We start from the raw sequence: 18,307 nt of genomic DNA, 5'->3' as shown, positions 1-18,307 counted from the left end.
GGTCTGGCTCTCTAATGGTATTTTGCAATTATAGTTTATATACACAGACTGATGTGCAGGCTTGCTACAAAATGTTGCCTGGCTTTATTTATTTCATTACATTTGGATCCCACCTTTTATCCAGGGAGCTTAAGGTGGCATACATGGTTCTCTCCCTCTCCCTATTTCATCCTCACAACAACCCTGTGAGGTAAGTTAGGCTGAGAGACAGTGACTGGCCCAAGGTCACCCAGGGAGCTTCATGGCAGTGTTAGAAACTGAGATATGAAAGCTAGGAGCTAAATGGCACCTTAAACCCAGGTTATGGGCACAACAATGGAATGTCTAGGTGCACTTTTTTAATAACAAGAATACAAAGCTGAAAATGAATGAACTGCAGCTAAAATATTATGTTCATTTTCCCCTGGTCTAGTCCTTCCCCTGCCCACCCCCCTAATATTCTTAAGAGGGTCTCTTCTCCAGTCTTCAGAGAGGAGCTGGAAGTAGGGAGGCAGAAAAAGTTCTTCCTTTTCTTCCACTCTGCAGTTTTAATCTGAAATCTTGGGCACAGTACTGCACCCAGAGCTCCGAAACTACTCGCGCTAATTAAATTCCCTGTTGCAAAATGCGCATAGAACAATGGGAGTTTTGAATACTGCATCATGGGTTAAGTAAGGTTCATAATCTGGGTCTCCCAAGTCTTAGTTCAACACTCTGACCGCTTTCCTGTGGCTCTTAGGAAATTGCCTTATGTCGAATTTGATTGGTCCCTCTAGAATAGTGCTTCTCAAACTTGGGTCCCCAGCTGTTGTTGGACCACAACTCCCATCATCCTTGACCACTGCTCCTGCTAGCTGGGGATGATGGGAGTTGTAGTCTCAAGAACAGCTGGAGACCCAAACTTGAGAAACACCGGTCTAGATGATTGTGGTCTGCAATGACTAGCAGCGGCTTTCCACGGTGTCAAAGGGGGGCCTCCCAGCCCCACCTGGAGATGCTGGCGAGAGAACCTGGAGCCTTCCGCATGCTAGCCAGATGCTGTACCATTGAGCTGTGGCCCTTCTCCAAACATTTAGCCCTTCACAGCCCCACATCTCTGTCTTCCCTTCCCTTACATGCCAACCCTTTTCATCTCCTCCTATTGGTTGTCCCATTTTGTATCTCTCCTTCCTCTCTGCTCCATCGGTTGTCTCGCCAACTCTGTTCCTGACCTGCTTTCACTGATTTTCTTGTTTGTCTCCATCCCGCCCCCCACTATTTCTTGTTTTCCTTTTTGTCCTTTGTCTTCCTCTCCCAGGTGCATCTTCTCCTGCCTGCCTTCCTTGTTTGCTTGCTCAATTCTCTTTCCCACCTGCCCAATGACTGCTTTTCTTTGCACCGTTCTTCCTTGGCTTCCTTTTCTCAGCTTTTTTCCGGCCCCCATCCATCCTGCATCACTTGTTCCCCTCTTTTCTCCCCCTCCAGTTTACCCCTGCAAGGTTTTTTTCTTCTTCTCCCAGCATGCTCAGCCAGGAGCCTTTGCAGTGGCTTTTGGAAATTGGATCCAGGGGTTCCCTTCCACCACGTTGCATACATGCAAGGGCTTTCTCAAATCCCACATGACAGTGCTGCATGAGAATAGGTTTTTTAAAAAGCTGTCCAAAGATGATGTTCTGCTTATGGGACGTATAGAAAAAACACGAGAACGGCTGTAGAAGCGATCTCCTGCAGTGCTTCTCAAAGTCTTACACAAGTGTTTGCAGATCTGTCCGAGGGGCTACTTTTCCTGCAGCTCGTGATTCTTTAGGATCCTACTCATTATCTCCAAAACTCTCACAAAACTTCAGTAAAGCAAGTCAGGGTTGCTGAGAGAACAGGCTTCCCTAAGGCTGATTATTTTAAGTGATTTCAATTGTATGTGTTTATATTGTTGTAATTCTGGGACCATTGTGATGAAGGGCAGGTAAGAAATCCAGTGAGTAATAGTGCCATTTAGTAAGTTCACAGGTGCAGTAAGATTTGAACAAAGGCTTCCCCTGCTCCTCCTGCTTACACTTTTTGCCTTTGGCTTTTGCCAAATATTATATAGGGGTGTTCGTTCTCTCTCTCTCTCTCTCTCTCTCTCTCTCCCTTCTGTTTTCTCTGCTTGTTGATTTCTATCCAGTGAGCCAATTTCTTCCCAAGCAGCATCTGCTTGTGATTGTTGTGAATGGTTTATCTTTTCTGATTAATCACAAAGGGTCTCTTCTTGCACAATGCAGCTGTGTAGTAAAAAACAAACAAACCCCAAAAACAAACAAACCCAAAACTAAAACTTGAATAATTTAGTGAGGCAGTAGATTAAAATAAGTTCCAGTTTTTCAGTCAAGTTGAAATCTCATTCTCCCAAGAGTAACTTTGTAAATGGGCCTTGGTAACAATATGTGGATTAGGGGAAATGAACTAGAATGATAAAAGGGAAGCAGTATAACCCCCATTGGTATTGGAATGATTTTTTATTACTTACCACTGTGACATGCTGATGAAAATAATTTATTATAGTCAAGGTTTTCCCCCCGTTTTTAATCAATCATGCTTTTTGTTTAATTTTCCATAAGCAGATAGGTTGAAAAAATGCATTAAAAAAATCAAAATTAAAATAATAGAAAGAGAAGAGAAGTAAAATAACAGCCAACAACTACGCTGATGCAGAAACAATACACTGTTGCCATAAATTAAAAGTCTTTCAGTTTTGTTCTTTTCTGGATTTTAGCAGGAGGGCCTGCAAAACAAAGTCATTGCAGAACAACACCTGCTCATGCAGTGGGTCTTCTCCTGCCTCCCCCCCCCCCCCGTATTCACCCCTAACAACCTGCTCTTGGAATTGCCCCAATCCCCAGAAGCAGATTTGGGTGGGGGCACGGGGCAGGAGAAGGAGAAGGACAGGAAGTTCTGTTGCATTAATGGACGTTGCCCCACGAGCTCAATTACATTGCTGGATACAACCCCTTGTCTTGAACCCTTTTTGCCCTTTCGCTCAAACCAGAAGGAGCTGGAGTTCTGATTATTATGAGCCACATGACTCCGAACAGCTTCAAAAAATTAATGTGTTGGATCAGCGTATGTTTATTAATGTTGTAATTTTCATAATGTGAGCAAGTTCCATTGAACTCTATATGGGACTTACTTCTGAGTAGACATTTCTAGGATTGTGCTGCTAGAATATATAATATACCTGGCAAGGCATTGCAATTTTGAAAACAGAATCTAATTGTCCGCTTTTTCTGTTGGCAGTTTAATTATCCAGGAAATTGAAATTGAAGCATTCTCCAAAAGTAATGCAAAGTGGGAGCCCAATTCTAGTCAGCTGAGAGCACTAATAGATTTCTTCCTGGAAAGTGAGGTAAAGGTAATGCATACTGTGTTGGATGAACAGATGAGTTTCTAATATTCACAGAGGTGTCTCACATATCAGGACCAATTAATGAAGTTGAGTTAATGTAAGGGTTTGAGGGAGGGAAGAAAAGAATTGTGATAATAACAAGAAATGATTTGATGATAAAAGTGTACTGGAAGGTAAAGTTTCAAAATGTGATTGATATTTTCAAGTAATTGTAGACTGGAAGATTTGGACAATTCATTGATATTTTCAAGTAATTGTAGACTGGAAGATTTGGACAAGTAGGCACATGAAGAATATATTTAAGAAGGGTGCCTGAAGGTGTAGAAGGGAAGAGCTTGGTTATGTTCTTAGAAAAATAGTTAGCTGTTTTATTGGAATGGATAGAAGGCTGGGTGCATTTTCTGACTGGAAGCTAAGGTGCCAAGGCAATTCATTTTTTGCCATTAGGTTTTAAGTTTGGCAGAAGGTGGAATTACAAATTAATCGATATAAGCTCAAAATCGTATCTGAGATCTCTCATTCTGAGAAACCATAAGAATTCTAATACTTTAACCTGTTTTGCTGCATGATATAAACTGTTTGCTTTTCATAAATAATCATAATTAATTATTACCACGGATTATTTATTGAATTAAAGTTGTTCATTGAATTTAGGTGCGATACATGGCCTTAATTTGAGCTGCTTGTTACTGATAGTTCACGTCATATATATTGGCAAAATTTTAACATGATAGGCTGCAATCAAAAGAAGCAATATTCACATGTGGGAAAGAACTGTGCTTGAAGAGATTGTCTCTTCTACTGCTGAAGAGATAAGCCACTGTTCACTTTAAAAAGCAGCCTGGCTGTTTGACAGTGGAGATCTGCTGCAGGAATAACATAAAACAAGGCTCCAGCATGTGTTGTACATGTTTCTTCTCCACCTCTTCCCAAACAAGTATTAGATCATAGTGGGAAGTCATGTTCAGTGAACCATTTTTGAAGGTCTGAGTTGTTGTTGTTGTTGTTATTTATTTTTAGCTACATAGCCACGTCACGTATCTTGTAGACAGCCTTTGGGATTGGGCCCCAAGTTTATTGAAAGACTGGGAGTACATGACTGCTCTCTTATTGGGAAATGCCGATAGTCACGAACAAGGTAGGTGCGTCAGAAAAACTTAGCACTTTCAACTTGTGTTGCTGCCTTCGGGTTCAGGCAATCCAACACAAACCATTGGACTATAGAACCAGGATGGATGAGAGGCGTCGTGTGGTTTCATTAACAGATACCCTTTTTCATCAAGCACCAGTTTAAAATGCTGTGTGGTGTTTTGGCACTGAAATGGAGACTCTGTCTTCCACTCAGAGCTCTGCTTTGTGGTCCACTCAATAAAAATCCTTATTGTTCTCTATGGAGCTTAATTGCTACTTCAGAGCAAAGCAATGCAGTAACCGGGATATGTATGCTAGTCTTTCTTGGCTAATGAACTTTGATGTTCTGTTAAATTCATCTGTTTCCTTCTTGAATAATTTTATGAGAGCTTTGTCCTTCATTATGTGCTGCGCTACAGTAAGTTCTGCAGAATAACTTGAATGCCCTGCGTGGTGAAAATCTATTCAAAAACTTCCAGTGTTGCTTTGTAGCTAACTTAAAACAAAATGGCCCGGTGAAAGGAAAAGTTTCTGTGTTAACCATCCTAGGATTCCCACCTCTTTCAATGAGAGACCGAATGGCGTCTGTGTGTCATTTTGCTTTCAGCGCTGACTGATGCCCATGAGCGTGTTCTTATTGAAATAACCTTAGCGACCGTTCGAGAAGCTGCTGAATTTCATCCTCCTGTGGGGAGAGGAGGGACCAGGAGAGTGAGTGGCGTTTTGTTACACTGTTTTGATCATCTGGCTTTTGATTCACACCACACACACACACACACACACACACACACCATTGATCCCAGCTTCAGGTTTCTCTGCATTGACAGAACAGAATCATGGTTGCAAGACGAGCACAGAGCCTTCAGTCTAACCAGTGCAATAAAGGGCAAGTGTATTTAGAACACCCACAGAACCTTAATGCCCAGTGCCTGCAGTTTTAAAGCAGCTCTGTTTTCATTTGCCTGCCATTTCAGAGGAAAGGTGCAGTACTAAGCATGCTTGTTTTGAAGGCCATTACATCCAATAAGGGAGTGTGCTTCTCTCCTGCAGAGAGATGAGTGGGCTGTACGTACATTTTAACACAGTACTCTTCAACCTTGGGAATGGGAATTGTAGTCCAACAACATCAGGGTGTTCAAGGTTGAAGAACACAGCAGTATCTTCTGAATAAACATGACTAGGATCAGACTGGGAAAGCAAATGTTTAACTGCAGTCTATTGTAATGTGGTTTCCTGATCTTGTAAGCTGTAACCCAGTTTACCAATTATAGTGACAAACACACTGACTTGTTGATACTGCAAGGGTCAAGAGATCTGCATAGCTTGTTCGCAGAACTGAGAAGTGTTGGAACTCTTTCACAAGGTTCCTGATACGACTGGAATGCCCAGAAGTTTCTTTATCTGCACTCCACGTCCCTTGGCTCAAAACAAGGAATACTTCTTTGCACAACTAAAGAATCGGCATGGAAAAGCTGCCAACTTTTCCTTCCAGTCCATAGCCACCCCCCCTTAAAAAAACTCCATAATCCGCAATCAAAACACTGTTCAAATACTGCGCTTAATTAATTAAAATCTGAAGCTTCCATCCCCAGCATTTTGCTGTATTAAGTTTTAACCCTACAACTAGCTTAAGCATAGATCAGCAACCTGCTTATGCTATAACTGCAACCAAGGGCTTTGTCTGTAGATCCTGTCTTCCAGGGAGAAGAAGATACAAGTGGAAGATTGTACTCGAATTACTGAACACTTCATTGTGGTGCTTCCTCAGCTCTTGGCAAAGGTAACTAGCAGCTGCTCTTGTGAGTGCATATTAAATAATTCATTTGAATTTCAGCAGCTCACTCATATCCTGTTTTTCCCCCCTCTGCAGTATTCTGTAGATACAGAAAAGGTGACAAACCTCCTGCACATTCCACAGTATTTTGATTTAGAGCTGTGCAGTGCTGAACTCCTGGACAAGGTGAATTATTTGTGTGTGTGTGTGTGTGTGTGAGAGAGAGAGAGAGAGAGAGAAAAACTTCAAGATAGGATTTTATATTTATTTGTCAAGATTTATATAGCAATTTAATTGGGGGGAAAACCACCCAAGCAGTTTGCATAAAATTGCACAAGACAGCTATTAAAAAAATAAACCCAGGCTTTAAAAGCAGTAGACATAACAAAATGTCAAAATATAGATAAAACCCACAAATGTCTGTAATAAAATTGCGTGCCTTTGTTTAGGCTTGATTTCTTGAAAATGTGGAGCTCCTGCCGAGTAAGGCTACAGTCTGCAGAGCTGTAATTCATTTTAACTGATGAGTTTTTATAGCCCTTTTGATCCATGTGCGTGCTCATGCGCGTCGTTGGATTGGTGCTTGTGGGCTGGAGGCAGGTGACAGCCTTTTTTTCCATTGCAGTGCTCCAGAAGTTGAGTTGAAAAAAAACATGGCCACCAAGACATAAAAGTGTCCCGCATGTGGTGATATTGAGGGCAGATGCTCAGGCTGTACTTATGTGGGAAATCCTGAGTTACACATGAATGGCATCTTCCTCTCAGGTCACACCTTTTCCCTTGGATTCCTTCACACACATCTAACTTTGTGCCAGAGCTCTGAACTGGTGACATAGGAAGGTCTTGTGTGCATGTGCTCTAAGAGTGAGGCTGTGTATGCATGACATTCTAGAATCAATGGAAACTGGGTCCTTGTGTTTTTGTCCATAGTCCACACGTGAACTAGATATTTTTGTCTGTAGCCCACACGTGAACTGGCATTTTTGCCCCAATAAGATGCTTGTTGAGTACTGGTTTGATTCTGAAAATAAAGCTCACTGCAGATTGTTTCTGCATTGCCCCATAGCGTGTCTGTTTAAATACAGATGCAAACAGATGTAAGTGTGAGTGTTTACCCAGATTTTTGTTGCCATTTCCTTTTTCATTTGCCTGGGGCACGTGCAGGGAGGAAAAGGCATGGATAACGTAAGTAGTAGTAGTAGTAGTAGTAGTAATAATAATAATAATAATAATAATAATAATAATAATAATAATAATTTATTTATACCCCGCCCATCTGGCTGGGTTTCCCCAGCCACTCTCTGGGCGGCTTCCAACAAAACACTAAAATACAATAACCTATTAAACATTAAAAGCTTCCCTAAACAGGGCTTCCTTCAGATGTCTTCTAAAAGTTTGGTAGTTATTTTTCTCTTTGACATCTGGTGGGAGGGCGTTCCACAGGGCGGGTGCCATTGCCGAGAAGGCCCTCTGCCTGGTTCCCTGTAACTTGGCTTCTCACAGTGAGGGAACCGCCAGCAGGCCCTCGGTGCTGGACCTCAGTGTCCGGGCAGAATGATGGAGGTGGAGACGCTCCTTCAGGTATATTGGACCGAAGCCAAAGCAAGGGGAAGGGTATTCAAAACGTCTATTAAGTCAGCACACCCCTTGTGAGTGGCATCTTCTAGAATCAAGCTAGACTGGAAGCAGCATGCTGAGGATGACCGCGAGTGATTCTGGATCGAGGAAAACTATGTTTTTTCGTGCTATAAACAGCTTAGTGTATATGCAGCCTGAGTAATAACATATGCCCCCCATCTCTGTGAATTAGGTCACTGTTGTTCTTCCTTTGCAGACTGGCCATGAACCATGCAAGTCAGTGTCCTGCTCAAGGCTATACAAGGAGTTCATATAATAATAATAATTTGTTATTCATACCCCACCCATCTGGGCAACTCCCAATAGAATATTAAAAACACGATAAAGCATCAATCATTAAAAACTTCCCTAAACAGGGCTTCCTTCAGATGTCTTCTAAAAGTCAGATAGTTTTTTATTTCCTTGACATCTGATGGGAGGGCGCCACTACCGAGAAGGCCCTCTGCCTGGTTCCCTGTAACCTCAATTCATTCAGTGAGGGAACCACCAGAAGGCCCTCGGCGCTGGACCTCAGTGTCCGGGCTGAATTATGGGGGTGGAGACGCTCCTGGGCCATGGCAGTTTAGGGCTTTAAAGGTCAGCATCAAAACTTTGAATTGTGCTTGGAAATGTACTAGGAGCCAAGGTAGATCTTTCAGGACCGGTGCTATGTGGTCTCAGCGGCCACTCCCAGTCACCAGTCTAGCTGTGTAGCCAGACTTTGAACCTAGGTCGCCTGAGTTCCAAACTGAATGCTATCTTGCGGGTTCCATGGGTTCATAGTTTAATGACATTTGCGCTACTTTTGTTTTATCCACAGCACTTGGACACATTTCTGAGCGAAATAAAAGCCGTTGTATCCAAGCACTCTTACACAGATGTCCTGAACGCTTGCGCCAGGGTATACGCCACTCTTTGCGGTGAAGACGGTTCTGGCCATAAAAAAGTGGGCTTGGCCAGAGATGAACTGGTGGATGAACTGGTGCACAATCTAAACCAGAGTTTGGACACCTTTTGGGATGAGGTGGGTGTGAAGTCTGGATTTGTAATGAGAAATGAAACTTAGGTTTCCAGAGCAAAATTTGTACAGGATTTATTTTTGTTAATTTTGCATGCTCTCTCTCTCTTTGTGTTTGTGTGTGTGTGTGTGTGTACAAGTGCAAACATGGCAAGATCACATCTGATTGATTTCCCTAATCATGTTCCTAATATATATGAAGAGGTGGTAGGGTTTATGTGATATTTGCATAGGCACGGCTGAGTAGATTTGCCAGTTCACAAGCTGGCAATGCTGCCTGCCTCTTTGGTCATTTCGGGGGGGGGGGGGGAAGGATGTCCTTTTCCTCCCTCTCCCTCCACCAATGGAGAAATACTGAAGTCCTCTAGGCTATAGCAGGTGCTGGGAGGAAAAGGGCAAAAGGTCTGTCCAAGGCATGAGCTGCATCCCCTCCTGTCGCCTTGGAACGTTTAAAGTTAATAATAGGAAGCGCTTCGAAGATTCATTATGGGAACCCTTCTTTAGCCCTATATACTCCTACACAGAAGTGATATCCATGCTAGAAATGTATCACATGCAAAGCGGGCCGAACTTTAATGATGGTCTTTACCTTTTTTTTTGTTTAACTGTTTAGATCCTGCCACAACAGTAATTACCACGAATATTTCTATTGGTTGTTTTCTGTTTGAAGTAGTGCAAAGAATCCCTCTATTGGAATATAATGTGCCTCTCTTGACAGAGTGCTGCATGATTTGTGAACATTTAAGTCTGTTCTTCACATCTCTGGGAACTGATATTCTACCACTAGACTATTTAAAGTCTGCATTCTTAACTAATGACTGTCTGCTATTTGACATCATTTGTCTGAGGTCCAGTGAGGAAAAAATAATTTAACTAATTGGAGATGAAACTGAGCTTTTTCCTTATTAGGGCAAGGAAGACATTTCCTCTTCCATAACTTTTCAAAGTTCAGCCTCTGCATGGATATTGCTTTGTTAAAACATCTTGCAGCGTTTTTAAACCTTGAAAGTGGCTTTTGCATTTCCATTTGTGTTGGGCTGGTTGGGGGTGGGATTTGCTACAGAAATACTTGAAAAGGTTTTCATTAGTTCTAAGAATACAAGAGCAGCTGTTGGGAATATGAATAGCTTGCAGACTCGGTTCAACAACAGTTGATCAGCTGTGCCATTGCTAACAGATGTCATTCCAACATATAAGAGTTCATGCTGATAGTTTTGTTTCTTTTCTTTAAAAAAAATGGAAGTACAGTAAATGTGTCAGGTTAAATTTGCCCACACTTTATTTTTGGTAGAAAATAATAAAAAACCATGAATTCTGCACCAGCTTATGTAGTGAGATCAGCTAGATTCCAGCCATTAACAACCTAGTTTTCTGCAGATTTGCAAGTTGGCGGGGGGGGTGTGGATTAGAGAGAAATATGCTTGATTTCCATTATTTAGGCTGGCCCCCTAATGTGATTCTTGCAGCGGCATTTAATCCCCCCAGGTTGGGGAGGAAAAGTTCCTGCCATTCCATGGAACTTTGCGTGTGCGCGCGCACACACACACACACACACACACACCGGCAAAGACCCGGTGAGGGGTGGCATCCTACAGTTCGACAGATCATCTGATGTGAGTCAGACCAACGCAGGAGCAGCCCAGCATAGCGGATCCAGTAGTAAACTTTCAGCACTCTTGCAGGAAGATTGCATGTCCCCCAGTTGGCAGTGCAGGCATGCTGCCTCTGTGCCAAAGAACTGCTTACAGTGGGAAGAAAACTCTATGCCAGTAGTAGCCAATATGGTGCCTTCCACTTATTGTGGGCTACAGCTCCCCTCATCCATGACCATTGGGCGTGCTAGCTGGCGATGATGGGTAAAATAATAATAATAATAATAATAATAATAATAATAATAATAATAATACCCTGCCCATCTGGCCGGGTCTTCCCAGCCACTCTGGGCGGCTTCCAACACTATTAAAATACAATAACCTATTAAATATTAAAAGCTTCCCTGAACAGGGCTTCCTTCAGATGTCTTCTAAAAGTCTGGTAGTTGTTTTTCTCTTTGACATCTGGTGGGAGGGCGTTCCACAGGGCGGGCGCCACTACCGAGAAGGCCCTCTGCCTGGTTCCCTGTAACTTGGCTTCTCGCAGCGAGGGAACCGCCAGAAGGCCTTCAGCACTGGACCTCAGTGTCCGGGCAGAACGATGGGGGTGGAGACGCTCCTTCAGGTATACTGGTATTGTTGTCCATAAAAAATACCCACTCTATATTTTATTGTTGTCGTTAATAGCCCCCCACAATTTAAAATGCCATAGATTGTTTAATTAGCACAAAGGCCTAGGAGAGCAGGAATGTTTTTGCCTGGCACCAAAAGATATGTAACAAAGGTGCCAGGCAAACGTCCCTGGGGAGAACATTTTGCACATGGGGAGCCACCACAAGAAAGGCCCATTCTTGTGTTGGTGGCATACAAAGGGCCTCAGATGATGATTGCAGGGTGTGGGTTGATTCATATGGGGAGAGGCAGTCCTTGGGATGTGCAGGTGTATGCACTGTGGGGGGAGTCTGCATGTTGTGTGTGTGTTGGGGAGGGGGCAACAATACTGCAGGTGCCTTTCCCCCTATTCAAGCCTGCTTTTCAGAGAGAGAAGTTGCTGCTCAAATGTCACATAGTCTTTTCTCCTGTCTCCTACACAGGGAGGAGGGTTTCGTGCAGAAAAAGAAGGAATTCATCATATATGCTTGACGCTGCGAAGAATAACTGCTTTTCATCAGTGAGATGCTTGTTTATGTTGATTATTAATTCACTTTAGTGACCGTCTGTGGGCACATACAATTAGAATAATGCTGCTTTGTTTACAGACCTAAAGCCAGGCAGCATAGAATCATAGAGTTGGGACCCATCTAGTCATCTAGTCCAACCCCCTGCAATACATAATACATTGTATTAAAATGTAAGATTGCTGGGTGAAATTAAGAAGTGCAGGTGTTGGGATCAGGAAACATCCCAGGGTCTGCTCTGAAGGCACATTAAGCAGCTGTCCTGCTGAAGGTAAGCAAGTCTACCTGGGAGCCATCTTGGGTTCCATGATGGAAGAAAGGGGGGATATAAATGGAAGAAAAGAAAGGCTTTGCTAATGTAAGCCAAGACGCTATGAGACTCAAAGTTTCTAAAGTCTGTGGAGACTGTTTTGGGGCCCATATACAGATGAAAGTTCTGGTGTTTATGTGTTGGCACTGTTTCCTGGTCAATTTAGATAAAGTGAAGGCCCACTTAGAGCCATTTAAATATAAAGGCTGCCACCTTTCAAGAGGTTGTGAAAGAATAAATAGTTAGTGAATATTGGCTATATTTTTAAATACAATGGTACCTTGGTTTAAGAACAGCTTAGTTTATGAACAACTTGGATTAAGAACGATGCAAACCCGGAAGTAGGTGTTTTGCTTTGTGAACTTTGCCTTGGAATAAGAACATGTTTTGCTTCCTGTTGAGTGTGTTCCATTTGTAAATTGAGTCCCCCACTGCTATGGGAAATCACGCCTTGGTTTAAGAACGGACTTCCGGAACAGATTTAAGTTCGTAAACCAAGGTACCACTGTAATAGGATTCTCTGGAATGTTTGGTTTCTAGTTGTGCAAATAGGGCTCTGGAACTTTTTTTAAAAAAAGAGTCAGACTGAAGCTCTCCACCCTGCCTGCCACTCATGTCTGAAATGGAACTCAGTTCTGAATTCACCACGTTAATGCTGTGTCACAGTGTAAATACATAGCATGATGGATGGCACTGACATAGTGGGACAAATCTAGGATTTTGCTGAGCATCCGTCCCTGATCTTTGTACCAGGGAGCACATGGCACATGTCCTCTTTGCATGCTAATACTTATATCATGGGCTTGCTGGTTTCAAGGGACTAGAAACATCTATAGTGCTGTAGACAGGCATCGTCAAGCACTTCCTTTTATTCATGCAAAATTAGTATAGCTCAGTTGGTTAGAGCATGGTGCTGATATCGCCAAGGTTGCAGGTTCAATACCCCATATGGGACAGCTGCCTATTCCTGCATCGCAGATGGTTGGACTAGATGATCCGCAGGGTCCCTTCCAACTCAACCGTCCTATGAAATTGTTGTATTTGTTAAGATTGGAGTACTATAGGCCTGGGCTAGAATGCTGTGTTCTCTCTGGGAATGGGAGTCCTGCCTTGCATAAATTTTGCCGATAAACCAGATTATTATTTCTCCTGCTCCGCTCCCCGCAGGCCAAGTTTGACAAGTGGGAGGGGCCTGATGCTACAAATATAAGCAAGCTCCATTTTGTGTGAACCGGGGTCTTTTACCTGATGCCATATATGATGTCGGGTGTTGGGCAGCTGGGCATGGCTTTGCCGAAATGACCTAGCAGGCCAAATTAGGCCCCCTATTTTGGCATCGGGACGCAGATGGCACTGTGGGTTATGCCACAAAGCCTAGGACTTGCCGATCAGAAGGTCGGCCTTTCGAATCCCTGCAATGGGGTGAGGTCCTGTTTCTCAGTCCCTGCTCCTGCCAACCTAGCAGTTCGAAAGCACGTCAAAGTGCAAGTAGATAAATAGGTACCACTCCGGTGGGAAGGAAACGGCGTTTCCGTGCGCTGCTCTGGTTCGCCAGAAGTGGCTTAGTCATGCTGGCCACATGACCTGGAAGCTGTACGCCGGTTCCCTCGGCCAATAAAGCGAGATGAGCGCCGCAACCCCAGAGTTGGCCACGACTGGACCTAATGGTCAGGGGCTCCTTTACCTTTATTTTGGCATTACCAGTTCAGGCAATTTATGCAACACAACTCTTGCACCCCTTTTAGCACTTGTATTCTCACAGTGCTGGAACTTGGGACTCTCCTTTTGAATTGCTAACCAGTGTGGGAATAAGTAGGCTTTGAAGATGATTCTGAATCTGTGGCAATCCTACTAAAAGTCTAAGTTGTAATAGGCTGCTTTCCACTTGCTTTGTTGGGCTGGATTAATTTGCTTGGGGTTTTTTTGTTTTTTTTTTACAAAAAAACCAGTTGACTTAAAGCCATGCTTCATTGTGCAGATTGCCAACCTAAGGATTTCTGAGGGTTGTGTTTTTGTTTTTTGTTAAACGAGTTGGAATCAAAATGATGAGTAAAGAGGGTGAGGGCAGTCTTGAGTATTTTGTTGATGGGACTGTTTTGTCACAGCTGCTTGAAAGTTCTCAGAGTGATGCTGTGTTTCCTTTTGGACTTGTAGTGCTCATGATCTCACCAGGTGGAATCTCTATGACACACTGGCTAAGCTCCTTGGTTTTGAGGTGGAACAAAATCCTTTACCTGTTCAGGTAACCGTGACCAAATTATGGACTAGAAAATATTTCGCGTCTCCAGAATAGCACACCAGTGTAAATTAAGTCTGAGTTTCAGCATCCCATGGGTTTAATGACCTCCCCCAGCCCCCGGCCATTTCCCATCTTGTTAGGCTGAATTTCAGCTGATCCTTGAGTCTGAGTAGAACACATTCTTAATTAAGTGACAGAAGTGGCGTTTAGATGTGGGTGAATCACTGGGTTCTTTCTTTGTGGCAGAGGAGTGGAATTTTCTGCAGTGAGGTGACTGCCCATGCTAAGCTGCTCGGTTCACGGTTTGAAATGATTAAGTCACGACTCTTGGTTTTCTTTTGCAGATCCTTTGGCCTGCTTTACAATGTGCTTATTCTGCACTGCTTTGGCAGCTCTCTTCTGCACTAGAGACAACTTCTACCAAGGTTAGTCCCAGGGTGGGGACTTCAAGCCACTTCTCCAGGCTTCTTTGTCTCCTTTTGTGCTTTGTTGGTCAATTTGGAGCTTCAGAAGAATTTGGGCTTCCAGAAGCAAAAGTGGCTCACGTTCTGATTTCCTGATTCTGGTGCAGTAGTGACTCAAAAGCAAGCCACGCCATCCTTGAGCTCCCACTTCAGAGACTATTTGGAGTCCTTTGTGAGATCCATTATCCTCTTCTTCCCAGGTTGCATCAGAAGCATGTTGTTCATACTTTTGCAAACCTTGCATCTGATAATAACAACCGATGGGTTGGAGAGAGAGCAACTACCTGTGAAGCAGGGGCTTCACACACTGAATTTTTTTCTTCCTCAGGAAGAAAATCATCATGGTAACATGTGCTTTCCTTTGATCACATGGACACTATGTAAACCACTATGAGGTTTTATCAGTGCTTTTTTCCCCTTAAAAAATGTTTAGGGGTACTCTCATTTTGACTCAAGAAAAATCACCATTTTATAGTTCAAATCGGGGAAATAAATACAGTAAATGAAGAAAAGTACAAAGATTCACTAAATGTTTAAGGGTATGCATCCCTGCAGAAAAAAAGCACTGGGTTTTATTATAATCAAGCAGTATATAAATAAAATTAACTCTGTGGGCAGCATGTTGATGTCTTCCTAGCACATGCAGTGTACACATGGCCAAAAAAGTAAGTTTATATTTATATTATATACCATTAGAGAGGATAGGGGCAACCAGCCCTGATGAGAGTTTTTGGGAAACAATTAAAGGGCACCTGGGACACCAAAACGTCTTTAGCTGCCATATTGTACCTGGTAAACAATGATTATATATGCAAAATACACCCGGATGATCCCTGAGTGAGTTCACTAATCTGTTTTTTGATAGAAAACCCAAACAAATCATGCCAGCAGCTCATTTGCTGCATGTTTGTGTGGTTTCTGTCTTGATTTCATCTGCAGTTTTTTGTGGGATGCTGTAGCCAGTTTTCTGGGGGTACTTAAGGGTACGCAGTACTGGCACCTGCTTTCCCCAGAAGAAATCACTGGCTGTGTCTCAGAATGAAAAAAGAAAAGAAAAGAAAGGATGTCACTGTGAGATTAAAAAAAATATTCTTTATGCAAATCAGCATTTCCCACTCTGGGACACCTTGGTCCCCTGCAGCAGGGACCTGAGTGACAAGGGGAAGTGAGCTGACACAGATTGGAGCTGATTACATCTTGTCCTTATTCCACACTATCACTACGCTGTCTATATAGTGTGACAGATTGTTGCAAAACAGTGGATGGGAGGAATAAACCCTCATTAGATTCTGTGCACATCTCTGTGCTGCGCTACTGGCAAGATAGAGAGTGAAAAACTGCTGGATACAAAGGTAGAATGAGGAGGATCATGGTGTCCTGTGGATTTTATAGAGATTTCTCACAGCTCCTGTGACTCCTCCCCCCCCTTTCCTCTGTGCTTCCTCTTCAAACAGAATAAGATGCGAAGAAGAAACTTGAGATGCTACAAAGTTCTGCACCTTTCACAGAAGTCTTGAGATGGGCTTCGGATAACATAGAATTATTCAAAGAGGCATTTTGCAGAAATAATTTCTGATTTTCTCCTTCCCCTTAAAGGAAAGCATTCTTGCCTTGAGGACACGCTTGAAGCAGTACTGCCACATTTGCACGTGCTACCTCAGTCACCGCAGCAGAAAGTTACGTGAAAAGGTAAGAATCCTACAAGCTCGCTCTTATGACTTTTCCCTTGAGATTTGCACCCCTCCCTATCCTAAGAGCAATGTGGGCAAGTGTTGTGTACACATATTCAGAAGAAGTACTCCCCTGTTTTGAGGGGCGCTGTATTGCCTAGAGATACTAAAATTCTGGGGAGGAAGGAAGAATTGACTCTAATCTCTTTTTTTTTTTTTTGAATAATATTTATTAAAGTTTTCCAATTAATTACAAATTAATAAAACATCCAATTTCAAATCTTTTTCCAATTACATCCTTTCAGAACTTCCCCTTCCCTCCCCCCCTTGTATTCCAAATCTCTCAAATGATCTCAACAAGTTCTTCTCCTCAATTCAGACTTGTTATCCTTAACCCAAATTTTCGAATTGACTCTAATCTCTGTACAACACAGCACTCAGTTGCTGGTGTGACTTAGTGGCTAAGCAGGCTGAGCTGTGAACCAGAAAGACGCTGGTTTGCATCTTGTGTCTGCCATCAACTCACTAGAGGCATTAGGCAACCCACTCCTTGCTCTCATCAGCATCTCCAACTGCAGCATGGGGGAGAATAATATTGACTTGCCTAAGAAGGTTGTTGTAAGGATTACAGGTAGAACATGCTTTAAACACTTGAAAGGACCAAGGAGGAGGATTAGTCCAGTTCCCTGGTGGACCATAGTGAGGATTTATTCCTCATGAGAACAGTTAACCCAGTTTGGTGCTTCTCCACACGAGGAAATTGCAATCTCCCCTCTTGCCATCCTGGGCCCAGGTGGGAGTAACACTCCCTAGTGGTTGAGGTTGGGAATTTAGTTGTCTCATAGGAATTTTTAACCAGTGGTGTCCCTGGAAGCGTCTTCAGTTTAAAGTTCCTGTTGATTCACACTTTGTGGTGCTAATGGTGTCCCCCCCCCCCGGTGTTGCCCATGGGGATTGGATGAAATATGAAGGTGAGCCTGTGAGGAGAAGGGGTTTGCTTGGTTGTTACTGGGCAGTTGCTTCCACTCTGGACTGGATTTGGCAGAAGAAGTGCTTTCACTTTCAATAGGACCATCCCAGTAAGCCAAGTAGGCCAAATCTTAAGCTGTACTTTGCTGTGTGTTACTAGTACAGGTGAGATGGAGAATGGTCGCTCAGCAGAGTTCCCAGGTGGGCAGCATGTGCTGCCTGGCATGACTTTCCTTGGGGCTCAGAAGAAACATTTCCCCTTGCAGACAGCCGTTGGAATTGGCCAACTGCTGGGGCTTTGTGGGAGTGCCTGCCAAAAACCTTGTTTAAATTGGCCAATCACGACCTTCGAAGTGGGTGTGGCAAGAGCGGCGGACCAGAGTAAAGAAGTCTTCACTCCAGCCCACTCCCAGAATGCTTAAGCCAATGGTGTTGGGCCCCAACAACACTGTCAGCAGAGCATCAGCTCTCCTGCCTCCACCCTATATTCTGCTCCCTTGGTGCTGTGGTTCAAAATGGTTGCTGTATTTGGGGCTGGGAAGGATTTTGCCTCCAAACAAATGGACCTATTCAAGGGCTTTGCCTTCCTCATAGCAATCATCACAATTTTGGGCAGATAAGGAATTGGTGGAATCCTTAATCTAATCTCAGGTGTGGGGGGGGGGAGGGCGTACTTTTTGTGCGTGGCTTTGAAATTGGCATTTCACAAGCTGAATTATAGCTGGTGAGGTTTTTGTATTTTTTGAATGTTCAAGGTTTTGATGTGCTGTAATCCAATGTTATGTTACAATAATATGGTACAGCATTTTTTTAAAAAAAATATTGTATCTTTAGCATTATATTGTTATTTACTGCCTTGGTGCATGCGGTCCTGAAAGGTGGCTAGTAAATATTTCAAAATAGAAGTGCCTAAGTGCCCACATGACCTGGAAACTCGGCCAATAAAGCGAGATGAGCGCCACAACCCCAGAGTCGGCCACAACTGGACCTAATGGTCAGGGGTCC

General features: G+C 43.3%; 1 protein-coding gene across 5 annotated transcripts in view; it reads left to right on the top strand.

Annotated features, from left to right (window-relative positions):
• LOC309340289 (cohesin subunit SA-2-like) overlaps positions 1-18,307 on the top strand; it is a 60,972-nt gene that overhangs the window by 32,895 nt on the left and 9,770 nt on the right. For 3 of the 5 annotated variants that reach the window (XM_081858961.1, XM_081858958.1, XM_081858957.1), the window contains 10 exons: positions 3,232-3,340; positions 4,361-4,478; positions 5,079-5,182; positions 6,159-6,251; positions 6,342-6,431; positions 8,683-8,886; positions 11,567-11,643; positions 14,115-14,202; positions 14,544-14,624; positions 16,260-16,352. In XM_081858961.1, the coding sequence (XP_081715087.1) occupies positions 3,232-3,340; positions 4,361-4,478; positions 5,079-5,182; positions 6,159-6,251; positions 6,342-6,431; positions 8,683-8,886; positions 11,567-11,643; positions 14,115-14,202; positions 14,544-14,624; positions 16,260-16,352 (1,057 nt within the window). Of the gene's footprint in view, positions 1-3,231; positions 3,347-4,360; positions 4,479-5,078; positions 5,183-6,158; positions 6,252-6,341; positions 6,432-8,682; positions 8,887-11,566; positions 11,644-14,114; positions 14,203-14,543; positions 14,625-16,259; positions 16,353-18,307 lie in introns of all 5 variants that reach the window. The other 2 variants (XM_081858960.1, XM_081858959.1) reach the window with 1 other exon arrangement.

Source organism: Podarcis erhardii (assembly GCF_964252035.2).
Source record: "Podarcis erhardii genome assembly, chromosome: 4".
Taxonomy (NCBI): Eukaryota; Metazoa; Chordata; class Lepidosauria; order Squamata; family Lacertidae; genus Podarcis; species Podarcis erhardii.
This window is presented reverse-complemented; position numbering and strand designations above follow the sequence as displayed.